The sequence below is a fragment of the Notamacropus eugenii genome, chromosome 7 (assembly GCF_028372415.1).
Source record: "Notamacropus eugenii isolate mMacEug1 chromosome 7, mMacEug1.pri_v2, whole genome shotgun sequence".
Taxonomy (NCBI): Eukaryota; Metazoa; Chordata; class Mammalia; order Diprotodontia; family Macropodidae; genus Notamacropus; species Notamacropus eugenii.
The window spans coordinates 3,906,772-3,933,354 of NC_092878.1; the positions used below are offsets into that span (position 1 = coordinate 3,906,772).

The window sequence follows — 26,583 nt, forward strand, 5'->3', positions numbered from 1 at the left end:
GAAGACAGCAACCTCAACGGAGCATGGATCTGATGCATTTCTGTGATGGATGTGCCCCTGGAGCTCCAGTCTGGGTCTCTGACATGATGCTACATGTATTCTATGGAGCAGTAACAGCTCGGTAACCATGCTCTTAGAAACACTTTGCAGACTCACAAGAGCAACGTCCATGGCTTACAGCCTCTCCATGACAGGGCCAGATTGGAAACAATTATTGAAACTCACACTAGTGTTCAGCAGGGAAGCTGCCTGTCTACCTCCTGCCATCTGAATGCCTGGCTTCACCCAAGGAAATCACGATTTTCATTTCGCTTTCTTGTTCTCAAGACAAAAACACAATGATATCCAACCCACCTCTATAACATTTCTAGGAAAATATCTAGTATAACACAACTTCATTGCTTCTTTAAACACTAGCGAAAGCCAATCCATAGAGTCAAAAACGTTTCCATACGGGACATTTATGGAAGCACATTAAGGCAGCATTATCGAAAGGCTCTGAACAGAATCTTTTCAAATGAAAACATTAACAAAAATGAAAGCCGCAAGAATGTATGGTGTGCCAGTCCATTACACCTCTACCCTTAACAATGATATATAGAATCCAAGCAGTATGGCAGATTAGATAGACAATCTACTGTCTGATAGAGGGTTGATCTTTAGAGTCAGGAAGACCTGAGTTCAAGTCCCATCTCTGACTCATGTTAGTGAGTGATCATGGGAAAATCCTTCAACTGCTTAATTCCTCAAGGACCTCTCTTAAGATTATAAGTAACCAGGGGTAATCCATCCATTTATGTGGAAGGAGATCCACAATCAGAGCTCCCTACTCCAATGAAATCATAGGTCTGGACCTGAAAATGTATAACTACAATCCAGGAAACCCCTAATTTACAAATAACCCCTCCTTAAAAAAAAGGCCACAACTACCCTCAATGGCCACTAAATTAGATTAGTATCCTTCCCCCCTACAACACCTCCAAAAAAGTCCCATGGAAGCTGAAACTACTAGCACCACTACCCAAGCCCTCTTCTACCAAAGCTGGAATATCTGTCCCAGTTCTCTCCATTACTGAGGCCATAGTGCCTCACTTAAAATCTTTACAACAGGAAGAGGCAAAAAATTAGCCCAATGAAGGCTAAAATCACATTAGTAACAAAAGTATGAGGAATCTTAATAAAACATAAAATACAATTTGTCTTAATTGGTAGAATGTTCTTTATTTACCATCATTTACCTGGATTCCTTTAAGTCCACATAGGAAATAGTTGTGCCACTGAGGCTTGGTTTTATCAATGTGAACGTTATCAATCCTGGTACTGAAATCCCTGCAGAAACAAAAGATATAGCAAAGTTTATTTTTGAAGTCAGTCAGTTCAGTTCCTTGAAAAACAAATGGCTAACTGCTGCCACCTTCTGACAATACAGTAACATTTTTATCTCCTCCTTGACACATTTTCAAAACATTTTACAGTCTACACAGGAGCATCCCAGTATCCCAAGCTATTAGGATTAAGAAATATAGTAGAGAGTAACCTGAACTACTTCCCACTGACTTCACTATTTCCTGACATTCTGTGAAAAGCCAAGATATTCTTCCAGCTTTTCGCTATTTCGTTCTGTAAAAGTTGAACCACATGATAATGATAGGAAGACGGCTTTGCTCAGTTTTACACAACCTCATTCATTCACTCCTGGTTGAAGAAACAGCCAGTCCCAAAACTGCCTTCATATACCCTGCCATTCATCCACACAGTCGGTTTTACTGTCTACTCTGTTTGGAAAAGACTATATCAAAACGTAAAAATAATAATAACTGTAGCATCAGAAAAAATATAGATAAGGAAGCTGAGACGAGGGAGGATAAATACCTTTCCCAGAGTCACACAGGTAAGTAAGCAAAGGAGGCTTGTACTCATGGCACCCTGAGGCCTCTCATAACATAGATTTACTATGTTAAAATACGCTGACCTATTTGGGAGAAACCTCAGTGTGTTTTAATAGTAATCAAAAGAGATCCCAGAAAATGGTAAAATTTAAAATGGCAAAGAAATGTGGGAAACTGAGCTTGAAAATATGAAAAGGATTGTTTTCAAATTCCAGATTTGTAAGTTTATGTTAAAACACCAGATAATGATTTCACATAAAAAAATGTAAAACTTCAGCAATTCCATCATTTAGCATCATCTACTGTACGAACTCCCAACTTCTTCTATCACGTGATAAACTAAGCTCCTCTTGATAGCAGGGATTGTTATAATTTTGTCTATATCCCCAGTCTAGCATGTAGTAGGCCTTTAACATGTACGTGTTGATCGATTTGTCATTTTAGACCTTTAAGTCTTGACAATGTCAGGATTTACAAATTCTATCAACTTGTACTGTATTTGATACAAATTGTAAGGACATATGTGTAATATCCAGCCAACACACAGCAGGAAAATCAAAAGATACAGAGAAAAACCAATAAAGTACAACAATGAAAATGGAGAATTCTCCCAAATCTCATGATTTTTGAAAGGTCTCAAAGTCTGATTTGATTTCACAATTGTACAAGTTAAGACTCCTGTCATTCATTACTGGTGATGTTCAGCCCTTCCACCCCCTGAAGCCAGGATCCCATAAATTCACATCTAGAACAGGCATACAAATTTTGTTACTTTAAGAGTTAGGGAATACATTTTGGGAAAGAAATGTCTTGTGAGCTATCTTCTCTTTAAAATGATCACCTACACAAAAGAAATAATATTTTCCCAACCTTTCATTCATCCTTTCCATGGTATCAGGCTAGCTTTACCTTTCCAGCCCCATCAAGACCCTATGCCTCTCCAGATACTTTAGCACTAAGTACAAGGGCAACAGTCTCTCCTCCATGCCCACCCAGCTTGAGCCAAGATCTAAATTCAACCTAAAAGTATAGACTTTTTTTCACTCTCCTGACTAAGTACAACTTCCAAAGAACTCCAGTTCACAGACAGTGAGGATTCAGACTCTAGAACTTCAAGAGGGTTCCCTTTCACCCACCCTTCTACATACACACGAAGAAGCTAAAATATACACAAATACATACCCCTCTCATTCCATTCTTAGGTCACATCTTCATTCAGCTGAACAACTTGAAAATTCCACTATTCCATGGGGTCCTCACCCTACTTCCATGGTTTCTATTTTGCCATGATTTGGAGAAGTGGGGTTCTTTGCTATTTGGCTGTGTTCTCATTGCGGAACTAGTATTTGGTGAATATTTGGCCATACGTACATATAGTTCAACAAGGTTGTCACAAATTGCCCAATGTCCTCAAGTGCTTTTTTCTTCCATGCATTTAAAAAATATTTTTATTGATGCATTTTATCCCATTTATCATTAATCTAAAAGCAAAAAGCCTTCTCTTGTAATCAACATGTATAATCAAATAAAATCCATCAACACAATGGCCATTTCTGAGAAAGCCTGCCTAACTCTAGACCTCTGGTCCATCACCTCTCTAACATGAAGTGTGAAATCAATTTCTTCAACATCCTTCTAAAGTCATGATTGGTCATTGTTCCAGTCCAAGTCAAGTCTTTCAGTGTTGCTTCCCCTCATGCTATTATTGTGGGCATCACGGATTGCTCTCCTGGTTCTTCTCACTTCACTTTTCATCAGTTTATATCAGTGCTTCAATATTTCTCCAAATATATGAAATTCATCTTTTGTTCTGGCACAATACTATCCCATTACATTCATTATGCTATAAATTGTTTAGCTATACCAACTGACAGGCATCTATTCTGTTTCCAGTTCCTGGCTACAACAAAAAAAGGCTGCCATGAATATTTAGCATGAGTAAGTATTTTTCCTCTGCCTTTGACCTCTTTGGGATCTTTGCCTAACAGGAATACCTAGGGGTCCAAACAGATGATTTAGTGACTTTTCTAAGTACAGGCTGGCTGAACCACTTCACAGCTCTACCAAGAGTGGTCTTTCCCCCAGTTCCCTTGCCAAAACTGATGTGCGGTAGAACTCCATAGTTCTTAGTTTGCATTTCTATCATGAATTCTAATTCATATATGAATAGATTTTTCACAAATATTCTCATATAATTTCTGCATTTCTTCATTTGAGAAAAAGCCATTCATATCCTTTGACCACTTTGACACTAGGAATGGTTCTTATTTCCATTGATTTGTATCAGTTTTGTTATAATATATTGGATATTAGGCCTTCATCAAAATTGGTCATGAAGGGTCTTTTCCGAATTCTTTTCCCTCTCATTTTAATTACATTTATTTGGTTCATCCAGAAGCTTTTTAATTTTATGTAACTGAAATTGTCCATTTTATCATTTATGGTCAACTCTGCTCTTTCTTTAGGTAAGAATTCTCTCCTTATCTATATCTGTAAAAGTTATCTTCCTTTAGCCTTTATTTTTGTATTTTATTTTATTACAATGTAATCTTTTATGTTTGTCACATCCATTTGTCCATATAGAAAAAAAACTGTTCTAAACCTAATTTCTCCCATGCTGCTTTATTTTCTCAGAAGTTTTTGTCAGATAGGGAGTCTTTACCCCAGTAACTGGTGTCTTTGAATTTACCTAACAGTATGCTATGTTCAACTGCTTTTCAGTCCTGTTCAACTAATCTGTTCTACTGATCAACTTCTGTATTTTTTAACAAGCACCAAATAGTTTAAATGATTATTTCCTCATGGTGAAGTCTGAGATCTGACACTACTCCTAGATTCCCTGTTTCTACCATTTTCATTATTTTCCTCCAGATGAATTTTGTTATTGTTTTGTCCAGTTCTATTAAATAACCAATTGGTAGTCTAAGATGGCACTAAATCTGTAAATGAATTTTAGTAGTGTCATCATTTTCATCATATGACAAAGTCCCATAATAAAAATGTAATGTTTCTCCAATTATTTGTCTTCTTTTATTTTTGCGGGGGAGGGGGAGGAGAAAGTGTTTTGTACCTGTTTTCATGTAAGTCCTAAGTGTATGTAGTTAGATGGATATTTAGACATCTTTAAAATTCTACTCACTTTGAACTGAATTTCTTTTTTCCATCTCTTCCTACTAGGTTAATATTACAGAGAGAGGTTAATAATCATGAGGTAAAAATAATAAAATTTACGTTACTTGATTTATTAGAAAGATCATTACTGTTTGTAGATTATGTGTAATGTTAATTCTTATAATGTTAATTCTTAGTATTTACAATACTAATTAAAGGTATATTTATTCCTGTACTTTCTAGTATTTTTAACATAAATTAGTGTCACATTTTATAAGAAAAAAATTCCCTGCATCTGCTAATCATAATCTCATTATTTTTAATATCTTTCTATTAATATGATCTATTCTATTTATAGTGTTCTAATGCTGAACCAACCCTGCAATCTTGTTCTAAATCTAACTTGGTCAGAATGAAAAAAAATTCAGTATATTGTTATAGACTGTTTGTTAATATTTTATTCATCTTTTTGCATCAGCATGCATTAAAGATATAGGTCTATAATTTTCTTTCTCTAATTTATCTCTTCTCAGTTTAGGTATTAAGAGTATATTTGGTAAGATATCTACTCTATTTTTGAAAATGATTTATATAGTATTATTAGATTTAATTGTTCTTCGAATATTTGATAGAATTCACTTGTAAATCCACCTGGGCTTATAGTTTTTTGTCTTTAAGAATTCATTTATGGCTTTTCTGATTTCTTTCTCTGAGAATGAATTGTTTGAATTCTCTATGTGCTATTGTGTTCATCTGGATAATTTACATTTTTTGACCTAACACTGTCTACCCACAGCTTTCCACTCTGGCCTGGAGTTGAATTCCACATAACAGCAGCAGCCTCCAATACTGGCTTTCAAAGTTTCCTCTTGGTTGTGTCTTGATGAGGCCCTCTAACTCTTTACTGACTTAAGGCCCATAAATCCAACCAGCCCCAGAAGTTGGGGGAGAAGAAATTTGATGGCTACAGAAGAAGTGGTATGACAATGCAGCACTAGCTTACGCTAATACAACACAGGAAGGAAAAGGCTTATTGAAGGAGATTTGAACCAAATGTATAAAATAAGCCCAGCTGCAGCACTCTCTTGGAGTACGGCCTCAGCAGGGTCCTAACTGGATTCTTCCTCAATCACTTAGTATGTTGGGGCCTATAACTTCGATCACAGTCCTGGGATCAGGAAAGAAAAAGTTGGCCACTGTGGAGGAAAGTGAAGCCCAGAAGTGTAGGGATGTTACAACACTAACTCAGTGTAGGAGTAAATGGTACTATTTACAGGAAGGGTCCAGTTAAAAGTGGAGAACAGGAGAAGCTGCAGGGGCCTCTTGGAGCCTGCCTGTGGCACTGCTCCAGCAAGTTACTAATTTTACCCAACCTCAGTGGCCTAAAGGGAATTAACAGCAGTGGATGGAAAAGGGGTACACAAGGGTTGGACTCCTCTTCCTAAAGGATTACCAGTAAGAAAGCAACCTGATTATAATAAGGGCACCCTGGGAAAATCAGCAGAAAGACTAAGAAATTCTGACAAATAAGAAAAATGAGCCAACTACTAGAGATAACAAGACAGAACAAAGAATAAGTACTTTGCAATGAAGGAAATCTAGTCAAGAACCTCCACCAAAGGGAAAATTTACAAAAAAATGTCAACAAAGACCCTAGAAATGAAAACAGTGACTCCGAGAATCTCTGGAATGGTTCCAAAACGCAATAAAATATTTTGTAAAGATAAGTAAAATAAAAATTTAAAAAGAAATTAGATTTCTCATGGAAAAAGTTTTCGAAGACTGATGGGGAGGCACAGCCAAGACGGTAGAGTAGCAGGAAACAACGCAGTGAGCTCCCCTCCACAAAAAAGCTTTAAAAGAATTCAAACTCTGCTCAGCGTAATCATAAGTCATGACTCTAGAAGACAAATTAATACATGCTACCTAACTACTGACAGAGAAATCAAGGCACATAGCGTAAAATGAGACATTGTTATTGGACATAGTCAATGTGGAAATCTTTGAATTGACTATACATTTTTGTACTGGGTCGTGTTTTTCTTGTCTTTCCAATTGATGGGGAAGGAGGGGCAATGAAGACGGTGTGAAGACAGATTTTGGCTGCTTAAAACAAATAGAAACTAAGAGATAGAGAACATTATGAAGTGCAAAATGGATAATTTTAATTACATTAAATTGAAAAGTTTTTGCACAAACCAACCCAGTGCAACCAAGATTAGGAGGGAAGAAGAAAACTGGGAAAGAACTTCTACAAGCAGTATCTCTGATAATGGCCTCATTTCTGAAATATATAGAGAACTAAGTCGAATTTATAAGAATACAAGTCATTCCCAAACTGGCAAATGGTCAAAGGACATGAACAGGCAGTTTTCAGAAGAAATTAAAGCTATCTATAGTCATATGAAAAAATGCTCTAAATCACTACTGATTAGAGAGATGCAAATCAAAACAACTCAGGTACCACCTCACACCTATCAGATTGGCTAACATGACAAAACAGGAAGATGATAAATGCTGGAGAAGATGTGGGAGAGTTGGAATGCTAATTCATTGTTGGTGGAGCTGTGAACTGATTCAAACATGGTAGAGAATAATTTGTAAATATGCCCAGGGGCCTATAAAAATGTGCATACTCACCAATACCCCTTCTAGGGCTGTATCCCAAAGAGATCATAAAAATGGGAAAAAGACCCATATGTACAAACATATCTATAACAGCTCTTTGTGGTGACCAAGAACTGGAAATTGAGGGCATTGCCCATCGACTGCGGAAAAGATGAACAAGTTGTGTTAGAGAAATGTAATGGAATACTATTGTGATATAAGAAATGATGAACAGGCAGACTTCAGAAACCTGGAAAGACTTATATGAACTGATGCTGAGTGAAGAGAGCAGAACTGGGAGAACATTGTTCACAGAAACAGCCACGGTGTATGCTGACTGATTTTGATAGACTTAGCTCTTCTAAGCAAGGCAAAGACCTAAAACATTTCCAAGACTCATGATAGAAAATGCCATCCACATGCAGAGAAAGAAATATGGAGTCTGAATGCAGATTGAAGCAAACTATTTTCTTTTATTTTTTTTCCTTCTCATAGTTCCTCCCATTTATTCTTCTATACAACATGACTAGCATGAAAATATGTTTAATAGGAATGTATATGTAGAGCCTACATTGGATTGCAAGCCATCTTGGGGAAAGGGGAAGGTGATGGAGGAGGAGGAAATTTAAAACTTACATAAATGAACGTTGAAAACTAAAAATAAATAAACATAAAAAAACAAGTAGAATATTTTAATTAAAAATTAAAAACAACAGACTGCTATCAATTGTATAAACAACATATGATGACAGAGAAATGATCCAAAACAGCAGACTTGCTAAAGAAGAGACTGAAAGAACTAGAATAAAAAAAAATACAGAGGCAGAAGAAAAACTAATTAAATTAAATAAAACAAGAAGTTTGTAAGAATATGTAAGAGCTCTACAAGTAATGATATTACATTATAATAATATTCAACTTGAAGTTAGCATACAAAGAGTCAGTCTAAAAGTTATAGGTCTTCCCCTTTAAAAACTGAAAAAATAAAATCCCAACTATTACACTACAGGAAATTGGGTAGGAAAATTATCCAGAAGTTAATGGAAGTAGACAAAATAGAGCTTGAAAGAATAAAGACCACTGACCCAGCCATACTGCTACTAAGATATACCCCAATGAGATTAAATAAAAAGGAAAAGGACCCAAAGGTACAAAATATTTATAGCAGCTTTTTTCAAGAGGGCAAAGAATTAGAAACTGAGGGGATGACCGTCATGTGAGGAATGGCTGAACAAATTTTGGTAGAAAAGATGATGGAATATTATTGTGCTATAAGGAATGATGAAGGGGATAGTTTCAGAAAAATTTAGGAAGACCTGCATGAAGTGATGCAGAATGAAGTAAGCAGGACCAGGAGAACATTGTATACAATAATAGCAATATTGTAAAGATAATCAACTTTGATTGATTAGTATCTGATCAATACAATGACCTATTACAATTCCAAAGGTCTCATGATGAAACATGCTCTCCACCTCCAGACAGAGAACTGATGGACTCAGAGTAAAGAATGAAGCATATTTTCTTCTATTTCTTTCTTTCATTTTTTTAATGGCAATGAGGAAATTTGTATGATTATAAGTATTTTCAGTAGTTTTATTTTTCTAGCCTTCTCACTGAGAAGGTGGAAAAAAGGAAGAGAGAGAATTTGAACCTGAAAATAAAGTTAAATAAAAAGAATCTTTAGAACACCAACAGAGAAATTCAAATTTTAATTACCAAGAATCATCATGGTCAAACTCCAAAACTACATTATGAAAAACAAATATTTAGGCAGCCAAGATAAAAAAAAAAGAAACCAGAATATCTTGGAATTAGTTTGTATTTATGAGAAATCAAAGGAAAAACTGGAATTGTGGAACAACTACAAAGCTGAAGTTTATCATCAATTTAAGAAGTTTGACTTTCAACAAACAAGAGGCTTGACTTTCAACAAACAAGAGGCTTTCTAATTATTCCCTCAAAAGAAACTAGATCAAGCAAGGCAGGTGACATGCAAACTGATCCAACAAAAGAAAATAGATCAGATAAATGAATACATGAGAGAAGCATGTGTTAAGTGCCTACGACATGCCAGCCATTGTGTGAGGTTTAAGGAAGATGTAATCAAAGATTTGAGCTTTCATGTATCCAGGGCTATGGGTATCTTCTCAAAATTTTCCTCTTTCTAAAAATGCTCACATCACCTGAGGAACACTGAAAGAACAAAGAGCGTATCCATGGGCAAAAAGAATGAGAACTTAAAAAAATCAAGAATTAAATTAATACTTCAAGGATAAAACAAAAGAATGACAATGTCTCATGGTAAATCACTATATTTGATTATGAGATAGTTCAGAGGAAAAACTCTCAGGTAAGAAAAATGGTGAATGAGCCAGAGGAAAGCAAAGAATCATCAACACCTAGCCAGGGCTCAAAAGCATACGTAAATGAAAAGTTCTCAAATTTTCACCATGCCTTGAGAGGATGGAGGGACCAAAAAAACAGATGAAAGGTACAGGGCACATGGGTAGTAGGCTTCAGAAGTGTATTTAAACCCAGTTCCTCTCACTGGAAAATTAATTCCCTTTCTTCTGTACTTTACACATTAGAGCTAGATAGGTGTGTAGACATCCAATCCAACCAAGCAGAATGTGAAAAGAACTCTCTCAGTCACAACCATTCTATTAGAGAGTTTTTCTTAACTGTTATGGAGAAAATACTTGTGGAGGTTTATTTGGATGTTTGAGGAAAGTCTTTTGTTAAAACAAAAAATGTATCAACAAAAAAGGAAGAGTTATATTGGAATCAGTGATGTCCAAACTTTAGGAAATGCAAGGTATATGTCTCTCTAACGCCTGTCAGGAAAGGCCATTAAATGAGAGATATGACAAGAAGTGAGAAAGAGAAGAAATCTATACTTTTAAATAAGGATGAAATACCCTCAAGAAAAAACTTTGAAGGGAAGTTTTCTTATTTGTTTGTTTCCTTTTCCCTGTTTAAAGTTAACTGGAGCAGAAAATGAAGGGGAAGACAGGATGTCAGAAAGTAGAAAAGACTGTTCCATTCTGCACATGTAAGCAGTCACAGAGAGTCTGGCCAAATGTATACCAACAATTGCTCCTTTTCAGGAAGGAATTGGCACACGTACTCCCCAAACAATTCCTGCAGTAGGAGGGAAGACAAAAGAAGGGAATCTCTCTTCAAGGTCATGTTTGTTTTTCAAAGAGCACATGATTAATGTGAAAATAACAATCTCTCTAGGCACAGCTGGTAAGAGCTCAGGCTCTCAGCACGACTGGCCTGCCACCATGGATGGCGAGTCAGTAATTCAAACGAGTAAAGGGTTAAGTAGAGTTCATAGTTGAAAGCTATGATTCTGACATGCAGAGAAGTACCAATTCCAGGGGCTATCCGGATAAAATGCAAAATCTCATATAAAGTGCTCCTTAGGTTGAACCCCAACTGCATTTTCAGTCTTAGTTCATTTTAATACCCTTTATACATTCTCTACTCCAGTCACATCAGACTGTAAGTTGTTATCTGTATCTCCCCACCTCTGCCTCTGTACAAGTGGTTCCCCATGTCTGGAACACACTCATTTCTTACCTCACTCTTCCTTATAGGATTCCTAACTTCCATCAAAGCCAATGACCACTTTCTAACAAAAATAACAAGCACCTCCTTAATGATACAATAAAATTAGTAATTGACAAAGGAAATATGAGCAAAACACAGAGACCTAAGTGGGGATGCCAACATTTCAAGATGTTAAGACCACAGATTTTTAAAATCATCTAATCCAACCCCCTCATTTGCAAAATGAGGAAAATAAGGCCTAGAGAAGTTAAATAATTCACTGAAGATCACACAAACAGTAAACTGGGACTGAACTTTTACGACTTCAAGGTAAGTGTAATTCCACTGTAATATGAGACTTTTCTTAGAAAATAAGTACTAACATTCTGAATAATGAATGGATTAAAGAAACTTTCAAGAGAACGGTAACACTGAGACAATATGCTCAAACTTAAGAGACGGAGCTAATCTTCAAAGGAAAATGTGTTAACTAACACATATTTTTAAAAATAGAAAATAGAAGATCAATGAACTAAAATTGTAATTTAAAACCCATAAACAAGCATAAAATAAATCTAAAATAGATACACAAGAGCAAACAGTAAAAATTAGAGGAGAAAAAGATGAACTGAGTTGAAAATAACGCTAAGGAACTAAGCAAAAGAGCTACAGGTTTTTTTAAAATCTAACAAAATCAATAAACCTTTGGATAACCTGATTTAAAAAACTGATCATAAAATAAAATGAGCAATGTTTTTAAATGGACAAAGTGAATTTACAATGAATTTGGAAAAAATAAAGATAATTACTAGATACTACCATAGAAAAACTCAAACTGAGAATTCTTTTTTTTTTAATGTTTTAAACTGAGAATTCAAATGAAATGATTGATTAGTTCAAAATTATAAAATATCCAAGGTAACAAACAAGAAATATGCATTTTTAAATAATGCAATCTCTGAACAGGAAATCAAGGAATCCTTAAATGAAATTTACCCCCCACCACCAAAAAAAATAAAAAATAGCCCTGTTCCAAATGTACTTACAAGTGAATACTATCAAACATTTAAATAGAAATTTATTGCCACAAGATTATTTATGGGGGAAAAAAATAGGAAAAGAAGATGCTCCACCAAACTGTTTTTATAAGACCAGTGGTCTTGACACCTGAACTAGGACGAAACAAAGCAAAGAAAGGTAATTACACGAATCCTCTGTTGACTCCCCTTCCCAATGAGTACTTTTGCTCTCTGGATAAGACTTTGTATATCTTTACTTCTGTACATATTGTATCCTCCAAGTACATAAAAGCTTCTTGACAACAAGGGCTGTTTCATTTGTGGCTTTGCGTCCCCAGCACCTAACACATTGACTTCTTGCACACAGGAGTAGTAATAGGGTCTAATCTTATGATTTCATTGTTATAGGAATACCCCTCGCTCCTTTCCATTCCCAGCAGCACAGGCTGGCACCGTATATGATGTATAAAATAATGTATAAAATCCTATTTTCCAAAAGCACCAAGTTAAGTGGCTTGCTCAAAGTCACGCAGGGTATGTCAGAGGCAGGACTACTTAGTAAGCATATGATTTTTTTTTTAATTTAACTAACAAATAGAATTGAATTCTATAAAGAAACTCTGTGGGAGCTGAATTAGTGTAGCACGAAATCAGTAAGCTAATTTAGGTGGTATCTTTTTTATTAGACTGGCATGGCTCGAATACTGTACAAACAATTCATATCTCTACCATTGTCTTTTATTTCCATAAAAAGTGTTTTGTAGCTGTTTCTATCCCTACTTATGTAAGCTCTCAGTAGGATTTATTAGGTTACACTTCAGATTTTTATGCATTTTGTAATTATTCTGAATGGAATTTTAAAACTATTGTTTTCTCTGGAATTTTATTAATACTGTAAAGAAATGTTGATGATTTCTGTGGATTTTTTTTATCCTAATACTTTGCTGGAACTATTAATCATCTCAATTGGTTTCTTCACGGATTCTCCGGGGTCTTCTAAGTAAAGCATCATGTCATCTGCAAACAGGAATAATTCTGACTCTGCTTTTAATTTTTGCCTTTAGTTTCATTACTACAGCATACATTTCTAAAATTATGCCAAATAATAGTGGGGAGAGCAATATCCTTTCCTGCTTTACTCTTCAGCTGTCTATTAGGAAAGCTCCCAGAATTTCCTTTGGTTTTAGATATATGTGCTTGTGAGCATACTAAATATGAATTCTTTTAAGCCCTTGCATTTTATGGTTTTTACAGTAATGGAGCAGAAAAAATGGACAAAATTATGCTCCCCAGATTAACCCCAGGGACTGACTCAACCTAGAAGGGTGAATAACAGTTCTCTTCAGTCACAGATGCTGAGGATCATCAAACTTTCCCAAGGTCACGTTGAGCTCCTCAACACCGTGCAACACGGGATAAGAGCACACAGTCCAGTGAGTAGCCTGGGACCTTGCAAAGGTCATGTTTGCATGGTTCAATCAAACAACGATCATTTATTAATCCTTATGCTGCTATGAACACAGAGACAAAGGGGAAACAGTTCTCATTCATGACAACTTTTATTTAAGCAAGAAACCTTATTACGTCCTCTACTCATGCTGTGAAGCCATCTAGGAAATTCTCCATGCTGCTGCTGGGCAGGAGAGTGGATTACCTAATTTGAAATCCACTTGTTTATTTTCTCTAGAACCCTGAACTTTCCCAGAAAGTGACATTCTCTTCTAAGATTTGACTTAGCCATCTATAAAGTATATAGTCTCCTGCTTCAGTGACTAAAGTTCTGCCATTGCTGGTTCAGTGGGTTTAGAGAAGACTGTGACACCCTACTGGTTACAAGGCTGGATAAGCATGCTAAGAGTTTCACAGCAAATTAACAGTCAGTGATAGTCCTGCAATGTACAAGAATTAATAGAGGAATGAAGCGAGGCTGGGTTGTAGTACACCACCAGAAACCAACAGATCAAAGGGGTTAATACAGTTCAAAGCCGAAATTTCACAAGTTGAGAAGTACCAAATCCAAGGACTAAAAATCTGCAGTCTAAATTTACAAGTAGTAAGTCAAAAGCCAAGAGTTCCACACAAAGATTTAAAAAAGAAAAGAAAACCATTGGGAAGGAGCACCATTTTTTTTTTGATGACTATTAGCTATCACAGAGAGGACTGACTTGAGCTAGCGTTATTTATCATAGTTAGCATGCTAAACTTACCCTCACCTTACCTCCAAATCACACTGAAGCTCTGAGGTTCACAGTAAGTGCAATAGGAACTGAATTACATTTAAAAATCAAAGCTGAATCACTTCTAACTAAACAAAAGAATTCGGGTGTTTAAGGAACATTTTTATCCTTCAGTAGAGAATAATGGTCCCCAAACTCATTTATCATATATTCTTTCTTAACAATTTTTTTCAAACTTGAATTAGAATGTTCAACCATTATTTTACAAAAGGACACAATAACAAAGATGATTTCACTTAAATAGTGCTTTCAGGTCTGCATATTTTTTACATACGTTATATCATTCAATCACAACATTACGCTTTAGTGAAATGGAAGACTGGGCTGAAGACTAGTTGAAGACTGTGAGGTCCCAACTCTCGTGCTCTGTGTAACCCAGAATGATTTCACTTAATGTCTTGGGCCTCAGTTTTTCATCTATAACATTATGGATCTCAGACTAGATGGCCTCTAAGGTTCCTTCCAATTCTACGTCTACGATAGTGATGATATAAATATATGTAAGTTTCTGTATGTATATATTCAAGTTTTTAGTCACTCAAGAAGCATTTATGAAGCACTTACTATGTGACAGGAACTTTACTATGCTCTAAAACTCCAGAAACAAAGATTGCGCCCCCCCCCCAAAAAAAAGCCAGTTCCTGTTCTCAAGAAATTCACAGTGTAATATTTAGCTACTTTATAATTATTAATGTGAAATGTGGTTTAAAACAACTCTTCCATTTAGATCAACAGAAGAAATTTAAAATATTAGCTTGGGTACAGAGGGAACTAGATCATTTTGTTGCAATACCTCCCCTTAAGGATGGATGGGTCTGGGACCCAACTGGGCATGTTGTCTCCTCACTCTTTTTTCCCCACATTTCCTATAACCATTCCTGGTGCCCCATTAGGCAAACTTTCATGTTCTTTAGCCCTGTTTAAACAGCTAACCTAAACTTCACCTTCCTCTTTCTGATTATTAATAGAGTAGCAAGACAGGCCTGCTTTCCTGTTTTGTTTTTTCTCCAATAAGCTAAATGATTTCTCAGCTTAGAAGGTGTCTACCCAAAGGAAGAAAACACTTTTTTTTACACCAGGAGAGGCAAATATCGTCAGAAGTCAGATTACCACTTCAACTGTTACTGATAAATATGGAAATCCCATGTGGGAAGTGCTACAAAGGCCATGATGAATGATTAACATAGGGTAAAATATCTAAGTAAAACTATAAATGGAAACACAAAGTATAAGATTGAGGGAAGGGCGAGGAGGAAGGAATAAGATCCAGAAACAGGAAAAATATCAAGACAAAAAACCAGAACAGGCAAACAGAATGGTTAAATCGAGATGCGATATATTCTGGGATGAAATTACATTTGATAAATCAAATTACCTAAAGGGAACATTTCTGCAAGAGACTCTCTTCAACCACAACCAAAGCTTTAAGCTGAACTCAGAAAAGTAAACAGATCAAGAAAGAGACTGAACAAGAGGGATGGAAAGAACTATTCATTCACACAATCACTTTTACTTAACTACACTGGTAAACACTAGTTTTATTATGTAAGACATTTCCTAGCTATATGACCTTGGGCAAGTCACTTAACTACTATTTTCCTCCGTTTCCTCATCTACAAAATGAAGACAATAATAACACCGCACACCCCAGGGTTACGAGATAATGAGACAATAATTGTAAAGTGTTTAGCACAGTGTCCGGCACACAGCAAGTGCTACAGAAAAGCCATTATTGTTGCTGTTATCTCCCATTCTTAAAAATTAAAAATATCAACTCACCAGCTAAAACGTATAACAATGAATAGCCCACAAAATACAAATCAGAAGCCAAAATAAACTGATAGGAGTGATATTTAAAAACACATTGAATATTATCTTAATTTATCAGGTCTTTATTTAAATCAGAGAATTGTCTAGGTACTGGCTTCATATTTTAAAGGTGAGGGAAAAAACAGAAGTATTTCAGAGAAGGTAACCCAAAATAATTAGGAGGTTTTCCTATTCAAGAAAAAAAAAGTCAGATTTATTTTTCCTGCATGTGAGTTTGTTAATTAAGGATGCTAAACATGTACATTCGATGACCTAAAGTTTGCTATATGGAGCTATAAAAACCTTCTTATAAATGGAGAATGCCTGTGTTCCAAATCTTACTAAAGACAGGGTAAGGAAAAAAAACGATCTACAATAGGAAACAGAGGCCTTCAGGAAGCAGGTCAGAACCAAACCATCCACAAAGAGAAAGGAAAGGAAGAAGAGGGAAAAGGAAAGAGTGAATTCAGCTGTTTCTGCTCTGATGCCATAAAGAACAAAGAACGGAGGAGGAAACAAGAATCCATATGGAATCACATTTTTTTAAAGAGCTCTTTCAAAGGGAGTTTATCCCTAGAAACCAACCAGCAGTCCAGGGAGAGGTTTCCTGATGAAAACTTCCACTTATTAATTAGTGACAAATAAATCTAAGGTACATTCCGTGGTCCTATTCACCAAACAGCAAATTTCAGATCCTCAAAGGACCATGTTTTTATTATCAGAAATATCAGGATAAATAAGATTACAAGAAGAATTTGCCCAATTCAGTTCAGTTCCAATAATTGGGCTCCTTCAGAAACAGAACAATTCCTTTTCTCGTCTATACATTTTTACTCTACAAGGTAAAAAATCAAATAAATCCAGGGTACAAGCAGACAAGGTGAATAACAGGAAACCACTGAAAGAGGCTTTTACTTAGGTCCCTTTAAGGTGAAAAGGGGATATTGCTACAGAAACCAGCCAAACACCTGCTTTTATTCATTCATTTTTATATTGCACCTGATACTAAAAATGACTTTGAAGTACCTAAAAAAGTTGAAATAGAAATAAGACTAAATAGTCTGGGTGTGCGCGCGCACACACACACACACACGACACCACATACTTGAAACATAAAGATTCACATATGGTTAAAGTGAATCTGCAGCAGAACCCATTTTGCTTCACGTAAACTAAAAAAGCAAGGCGGCAATCATGATTTCAGGCAAAGCGAAAGGAACAACAAAAAGAAACAACATAAGTAGGGAACGACACGACACTAAAAAGCACCAACTGCAATGAGTCAATGTCAGCACCTGATAGATATGCACAAAATAGCATGACATCTACACTTTTTTTAAAATTAATCAAATTTCAGTGAGAATCTGAAAGTAAAACAATAACAGTGAGAGATCTCTATAGAGCTCTTTCACACCTAGACAAATCTAATGGAAAGACTAACGAAAAAAATTAAGGATATGAAAAGAACTTTAGAAAAATTTAAAAAGCTAGATGTATGGTAATTGCTGCAGCCATGCATGACACTTTCATAAAAAAATAATCATGCACCGGCACCTCAGAAAAAAGAAATACTAAACATACCCATTATTAATTACAAGACAATAAAAACTCATTCAAAAAGGAGCCATTGAAGAATCGAAATTAATTGGAACCTAAATAATCCTGAGAATTGGTAGATCATGTGATGAATACAGAGAAGCATGAAAAAATTCATATGAATTGATGAAAATTGAAGCAGAGCCACGAAAAAAATATACAGAGAAACAACAATGTAGATGGCATGAATAACACACCAAAAAAAAAAAAATCAAAAGCAAGTCTAACAAGATTATAAAGATCAAATAGCTTATGAATGAAGACATATGAGAAGATTCACACAATCTACGCTTTCACGGAGGTGGGAGAACCACAGGTGTTACACATTGCACATATTTTTGGACTTTTTAATGAATCCGTTAGTTGAACTAACTTTTTATTCCTCTCTAAAAAAAAAATACTGTTAAATGTCTAGTTTTCAGAAAGGGGGAAGGAAAGGCATGTAATAAACAGAAAATATCAATAAAAACTTATTTAGAAAAACAACTGGTTGATCAAAGAACATATCAGAGAAACAAAAGAAAAATTTATCAAAGAAGATATGGGATGCAGATAAAGCAATGGTTACAGGAAACTCATCAACAAATAAAGGAAAGAACAAATCAATGAATTGGGCATATAACTAAAAATTTTTTAAAAATAGAAAATCAACAAACCAAAAAACTCCAACTAAACACCAAAGTAGAAATTCTGAAAATCAAAAAAGATGTTAATAAAAATAAAAGCAAAATAATCTCTATTAAATTGATAAATAAATCTAGGCTCTGTATCTTTTGGGGGAAAACAACAAATGAAATAAGCAGGTTTGATTGTTAAAGAAAAGAGGAAAACTAAGTTGTATCAAAAATGGAAAAAAATTCACAGCAAGTAGGAATAAAGGAAATTATTTTGCCCAGTTATAATATAACAAAACTAATAACTGAGATGAAATGGATGGTTACAAAAATATGAAAATACTCAGATTAACAGAAGAATGAAATATAGTATAAGAAAAATAAATTGAACCATAAACAACTCCTCCTAAAAAAATTCAGAGACAGATATATTTATAAGCAAATGTTATCAGGCATTCAAAGAACAAATTATTACAATACTACATAAATTGTAAAAATAGGGAGAAAAGGAACTCTTTCAAACTATGTGATACAAATATGGCCTTAATTACTAAATTAGGGAGCAACAAAGAAGTTTTTAAAAAAAAAAACTATAGATAAATATCTCTAATAAACTTTGACACAAGAATATTAAATAAAATATTTTAAAATTAGTACTAGAGACTAAAACAACAAATTAAAATTAGAATACGCTATGAGAAACTGGGATTTATAACACGAATATAGGGCTGGGTCAATATAAGGAAAATTATAAGCATAATACCGTCCTTCAGTCATTTCAATCATGTCTACCCCTTTTGGGGTTATCTTAGCAAAGATGCTAGAGTGGTTTGCCATTTCCTCCTCCAGCTAATTTTACAGAAGAAGAAACTGAGGTAAAAAGGATTAAGAGACCTGCCCAAGGTCACACAGCTAGTATGTGAGGATAGATTTGAACTCAGGAAGACGAATCTTTCTGACTCCAAGCACAGCACTCTATCCATTGTGCCACCTAGCTGCCATAAACATAAGATACCACACTAATAAAAAAAAAAATTAAAAAACTACATGATTATATAAATACTAAAAAGGGTTTTGAGGAAATACAATGCTCCTAATGTTTTTAAAAATACTAGCACACAAAGAAATAAATGTACTTTTCCTTAATGTTCAGTAGTTCTATCTAAAACCAAGTGCAAAAATTATACATGATTGAGCCAGATTCAAGGCCTTCCAAATAAGACGTGACAAAACACGGGTGCCTGTTATTACCACTACTATTAAATACAGTGTTAGAAATGCTAGTTATAGCAAGGAAAAGAAAAAAAACTCAAGAGAATAAACACAAGCAAAAGAGAAACCAACTATCTCTTTTAAAGCCATATAATACTTTTAATGCCATATAATACCATGGTTTATCTAGAGCAGTAGCGTCCAACCCAAATAGAAACAGACCTCTTCTACCTAATACTGACTTAGAAAACCACAAATTAATTATCTAGGGTGTATTGTATTTCTGCTTTGTTAAACATTTCCCAATTAGATTTTAATCTGGCTCCTGCCACAGGGCTTGAGGCCCAGGGTCCAAGAGTTTCACACTTTTGATCTTGAGAACCCTATACAGTCAACTGAAAATTTAACTGAAAGTATTAATAAATTAAGCAAAGATAGAAAATACCATCAGAGAATTCTCTCAACCTCTTGGTGGAAACATACTCATCAATGGTGTATGATGCTTGCAGTTCAAAGTTAGGAGGCCAAACTAGAAGAGATTTACTATCATGCGAAGGAATCTACTCTCCCTGACAACACATTCAGATACATGTAGCATATATATGGTTTTTAGAACCTTTCAGACCCACTGAAAACATACTGCCAATTAGGATCATTCCATAGCAACACAGGATAGTGTAGTAGAGGAATACACAAAGATAGAGTGCTCAGTCAAGGGAGGAAAGGGGATTATTTGGAATGTAACTAAAAGGATTTATTATAAGAAAACATTCTCTTAGTTTTAGCACATAAGACAAGAGGAAGATCCTAAATATTTTTACAAGAGTGAAAACAGTCCTTTTAGACAAAACTGCAGGGTCTCTTATCCAACAATAGCAAGTAGTTGTGCAAGAGTAGATGAGAGGTGCGTTGTCAAGACGGAGGAGCAACAGCCGCACTTTCTACAGCGCTGTCTTTGCCCAGCCAAATACCGAAAAAATGGCTCTAAACAAACTCTGGAGCTGCAGAACCCACAGAATGATTGAGTGAAGCAAAGCTCCAGCCCAAGACAGCCTGGAAGGTTGCCAGAGCGCAGCATGCAGTCTAGCATGGGCTGTGCTAGCACAGACAGGACCTGAGCAGGCCTTGGGGAGACTGAATCTCTCCCACTGATGGCAGTTTCCAGACTTCAGGATGCCAAAACACCAAGGACACATTGGAAGGTCAGTGGAAAAAGCCTGTAGCACCAGTGTGGGAGAGTGGAGTGTTCCAGCCCCAGGCCCAGGACAGCAGAGGGGGAAAGGGGTAAAGGAACTTGCAGCAGCCACAGCAGAAGCAGAGGCAGAGACAGCAACAGTTTCTGGAGCTCTAGGTCCACAGATTGTGGGGGAATTAAACAGCTGACAGTACCCTCCCCCCATCCCCACTGAAAGCTCAAAGAGCTCAAAAGTCAAGTAAATGGCTGGGGAAATGAACAGAAACCCAAAGAAGAAGCAGACCACAGAATCTTACTTTGGTGACAAGGAAGACCAAAGCATGCAAACAGAAGAAAACAAAGTCAAAGCTCCTCCATCTAAAGCCTCTAAGAAAAATATGAATTGGCCTTAGGCCATGGAAGAGCTCAAAAAGAATCTGGAAAAGCAAGTAAGAAAAGTAGAGCAAAATATGGGAAGACAAATGAGAGTGATGCAAGGAAATTATGAAAAACGAGTCAACTGCTTGCTAAAGGAGAACCAAAAAAATGCTGAAGAAAATAACACCTTTAAAAATAGACTGATCCAAATGACAAAAAAAGATCCAAAAAGCCAATGAAGAGAAGAATGCCCTAAAAAGCAGAATTGGCCAGATGGAAAAGGAGGTCCAAAAACTCAATGAAGAAAAAATTCCTTAAAGATGAGAATGGAGCAGAAGGAAGCTAATGACTTTATGAAAAATCAAGAAATTATAAAACAAAAGCAAAGGAATGAAAAATAGCAGACAATGTGAAATATCTCATTGGATAAACAATTGTCCTGGAAAACAGATTCAGGAGAGACAATTTAAAAATTATGGGACTACCTGAAAGCCATGATCAAAAAAAGAGCCTAGACATCATCTTTCAAGAAATTATCGAGGAAAACTGCCCTGATGTTCTAGAATCAGAGGGTAAAATAAATATTGAAAGAATCCATCAATCACCTCCTAAAAGAGATCCAAAAAGGAAAACTCCTAGGAATATTGTAGCCAAATTGCAGAGCTCCCAGGTCAAGGAAAAAATATTGCAAGCAGCCAGAAAGAAACAATTCTAATACTGTGGAAATGCAATCAGGATAACACAAGATCTAGCAGCCTCTACATTAAGGGATAGAAGGGTTTGGAATATGATATTCCAGAAGTCAAAGGAACTAGAATTAAAACCAAGAATCACCTACCCAGAAAAACTGAGTATAATACTTCAAGAGAAAAAATGGTAATTCAATGAAATAGAGGACTTTCAAGCATTCCTGATGAAAAGACCAGAGCTGAATAGAAAATTTGACTTTCAAATACAAGAATCAAGAGAAGCATGAAAAGGTAAACAGGAAAGAGAAATCATAAGGGACTTACTAAAGCTGAACTGTCTATATTCCTACATGAAAAGATAATATTTATAACTCTTGAGACTTTTCTCAGTACTAAGGTAGAGGGATTATAGACATTATAGACAGAGGGCACAGGGTGAGTTGAATAGGAAGGGATGATAGCCAAAAAAAAAAAATTAAGGGGTAAGAGGAATATATTGGGAGGAGAAAGGGAAAAACAGAATGGAGTAAATTCTCTCTCACATAAAAGAGGCAAGAAAGGGCTTTTTCAATGGAAGGGAAGAGAGGGGAGATAAGAGGAGAAAAGTGAACCTTACTCTCATCACATCTGGTTTAAGGAGGGAATAACATGCATACTCAATTTGCTATGAAAATCAATCTTACACTACAGGAAAGTAGGGGAGAAGGGGATAAGCAGGGGGTGGGGGAATGATAGAAGGGAGAGCAAATGGGAGGAGGGCATAATTAGAAGTAAATACTTTTGAGGAGGGATAGAGTCCAAAGAGAGAAAAGAATAAATGGGAAGCAGGATAGGATGGAGGGAAATAAAGTTAGTCTTTCTCAACATGACTGCTGTGGAAGTGTTTTGCCTAACTACACATGCCTATATTGAATTGCTTGCCTTCTCAGTGGGGATGGGTGAGGAGGGAGGAAGGGAGAGAATTTGGAAATCAAAGTTTTAAAAATGAATGTTAAAAATTGTTTTTACATGCAACTGGGAAATAAGATATACAGACAATGGGGTATAGAAATCTATCTTGCTCTACAAGAAAAGAGAGGGGATGGGGATAAGAGAAGGGAGGGGTATGATAGAAGGGAGGGCAGACTGGGGGGAGGGGTAATCAGAATGTATGCTGTCTTGGGGTGGGCAGAGGAGAGAGGAGAGAGATGGGGATAAAATTTGGAACTCAAAATCTTGTGGAAATGAATGTTGAAAACTAAAAATAAATAAATAAATTAGAATTAAAAAAAAAAACAAACAAACAAGACTAGATGAGACCATCTACTTTACCACATCCTTGCATAAGGGCTGGAAACTTTCTAAAATTAGAGTTTGGGGGATTTCTACATTGCTAGTCCAATAAGATGTAAAAAAAAAAAAAAATTATGGTGCCTATTTTAGTGCCACAATAGAAAATAAGTCCACATAAATCATAAGCATTATCTGTATATTACCAATAAAATACAGAAAGAAGATATAGGAGTTCCATTCAAAGTAACTGTAAAAATAAAATTCTTGGCGGTCTGCTTACCAAGGCATACATGGGAACTATATGAATGCAACTTCAATCTAGTAACAAGTACAATCTTTCAAGACTGTACAGTACAACTACAGTCTTTAGAGAAAGACGGACCTAAATAACTGGAGAAATATTAATCACTATTAGGTAGGCTGTGCCAATATAATAAAAATGACAATACTACCTAAAATTAATTTCTTCATTCAATGTCATAGCAATCAAACTGCCAACCATTAATTTATGTCTATAAAAATAATAACAAACTTCATCTAGAGGGTAAAAACTTACAAACCCAAAGGTAAAAGAAAAATTAGAAAGAAGGCTTTACAGTACCAGATCTAAAACTATGTTACAAAGTAATAGTCACTGAAATTATTTGGTACTACTTAAGAAATAGAGAACTGGAAAAGATTCGGTACGCAACACGCAGAAGAAAATGAACACAGTAACCAAGTGTTCTATAAAGCCAAAGAACTCAGCCACTGGGATCAAGACTCATGATTCCAAAAAAAAAAACTACTGGGAAAATTAGACAGCAGTCTGTCAAAAATTAGGTAGAAAACAATGTTTCAAACTATTGCAAAGATGAGCTCCAAAAGAATATGTTGCTTAGACATAAAGGATGCTATCATAAATTAGAGGAAGAAATTACCTTTCACATACATGGATACCTAGTTCTTTACTAAATAAGGGATAGAGAAGATCATAGAAGATAAAATGAACAATTTTGAATATTTAAAATTGAAAAGGTTTTGCACAAACAAAACAAAGGCAGTTAAAGTCTGAAGGGAAAAAGGTAACTAGGGGGAAATCTTTACAGAAAGTTTTTCTAATAAAAGTTTCACACCTAGTATATATAAGAAACTAAAATATTTATAAAAGGAATTCATTTATAGGAATAAGAGCCATTCCCCACTAGCCCAATGGTCAAAAGATACAAATAGGCAGTTTTCTAAGAATGAAATCCAAGCTACCAACAACCATATATATGTATCTTTTAAAAAGCTCTAAATCACTAAGAAACTAGAGAAATGAAAATTCAAGCAATTTCTAAGGTTCCACTTCACAAGAAAAATGACAAATTCTGGATGGGTTGCAGGAAAACAAATGCTAATAATGCCCTCTTGGAGGAGCTGTGAATTAGTCCAACCATTCTGTAAAGCAAATTAGACCTACTTTCCCCACCTCCATCACTCCCCCAAATCACTAACTGATGCATAGTTTTTAACTCAAAAATACAACTACTAGACAGCAAAAACAAAGATCAAAGAAAGAGGGAAAGGATCTAAATGTACAAAAATATTTATAGCAACACTTTTTGTAGTAGAAATTATGGTATATAAATATGATGGAATTTAACTGCACCATAAGATATAATGAAATAGCCAATTTTGGAGAAACCTAGGAAACCCTTTGTGAACTGATTTAGAATGAAGTGAGCCAAATAAGAAGGGCAATTTATACAATAACAAAATATTAGGAAGAAAAATACCTTTGAAAGACTTGAAAACGTGTGCTAATGACTGTGATTCCAGAAGGCATACTACCTACGTCTTGACAAAGAGATAAGGAACTCGACACAGAATAAGACATATATGTTTTGGACAAGGACAATACTAGAATTTGCTTTGCTTGCCTACGTACATCTGCTTGATTTTTCTTTTTTTTTTTATGTAAGGGTAAGAAGGAGGGCAAACGCAAAGGGGGATAGGAGAGCAAAACAAGAAAGATGAAAAAGAAACGAACATCTTCAAAGCTTCTTTTTGTAAATGCAGAAAAGAGAACAGAGAGAAGACCAGAAAGAATCACAGACAAGTGGGACAGCTTTAAAAGCTGCAGAATGGATTTTTTATATACTTAAAAAGAAAAGCAAGCTATACATAAAAGAGACCTGTAATTTTATGTGTAATCATCTTTTTCTGTTCTATTGTGTATATGGAAATGCCCATTTTACTTGGTGTTCAAGTTCAGAATAAAAATACTTTTTTTAAAAAAGAATTGGCTAGCATTACTAAATTTTTAAGAATTGTGATTTTGAGACATAAAGCTATCAAACTTTTCTTAGCAGACTTCTTTAAATTAAGAGGGCCATCTGTGACCTAGAATAAATGATCTATTTCAGGTACTAAAATGGTCTCTGCAAAACTAGTCAGGTAAGAAGGAGTACTTACTTTCCTTATCTAGGACATGAACTAGGCACACTAAACTCTTCCTTTATGCTGGCTTCCTCTTCATCACATAAAAGACTAAGATAAAATTAGTTCTTAAAAAAGATTACTAAAGTAACTAGAATAAAATGCATTAAAATGCATAATAATTTTTGGCTTTACAAATCTGCTACAGTAAAAGAACCATTAAGAACCAAGTAAACCTTTTTGTTTGAGCTAAAAAGGCAAAAGATTGATAACAGGTGTCCATGGTAACTGAGAAGCTGAAGTTAAATTTCTTCATAAGAGAAACCTTTCTGGTAGGTGACCCTCTCCCTGCCACTACTTGTGGCATTCACCTTCACTCCCAAAAAACCAAGCAACAAGAAGAAGCACAAAGAACACTGGCCTGGGCTCTCCACCAACTAGTCATGGGACTAGTGGAATTAACTAGTTGTGGGCTCATCTCATTCTATGGGAAAATTAAAGGGAAGGAGAGGAAAGTTGACCATAAAACGATTCTTTATCTTCCCACTCAAATAATAATCTCCACCCCACCCTACCCCAGGCCATACCTTACAATTTGTTTTATACCTTTCTAATGAACTTAATCATATATTATTTTATATCTGGGTATTTGGGGTTGAGAAAAAAGCTGTTAACCTTTGGGAGCAATTCAGGTCTGTAACAAATATTCAGAGAGTTCTCATATCATATCTACAACTGTCCGTCAAGAATGAAGGAAGCATCCTCTTAACTTTCAAAGACTTGCGTTCCTGCTCATGGAGCCTACTGTAGAAAACATTCCCTAGTCAAACTTTCTTCCAGAGAACTACTTCCTCATGCTACATCAGAAGGGGAAAAAATTGTTGGAAAACAACGGCTTAGGAAATAAAACTGTCTCCGGCATACATTAACACCTAGGAAGATAACAATCTTAAAGGTTTTGGTAATAATGCAATTACATAGCTCTTCTTTGAGGAGACGCTAATGTTCCTCTGTT

At 35.5% G+C, this 26,583-nt stretch overlaps 1 protein-coding gene across 5 annotated transcripts in view; it reads right to left on the reverse strand.

The window, feature by feature from the left end:
- GALK2 (galactokinase 2) overlaps positions 1-26,583 on the reverse strand; it is a 178,370-nt gene that overhangs the window by 105,380 nt on the left and 46,407 nt on the right. For all 5 annotated transcript variants that reach the window (XR_011970720.1, XM_072625048.1, XM_072625051.1 and 2 more), the window contains exon 4: positions 1,239-1,329. Coding sequence is in view for 4 of the 5 variants with exons in the window: in XM_072625048.1 (XP_072481149.1) it covers positions 1,239-1,329 (91 nt within the window). In the remaining variant the exon portion in view is untranslated. The remainder of the gene's footprint in view (positions 1-1,238; positions 1,330-26,583) is intronic.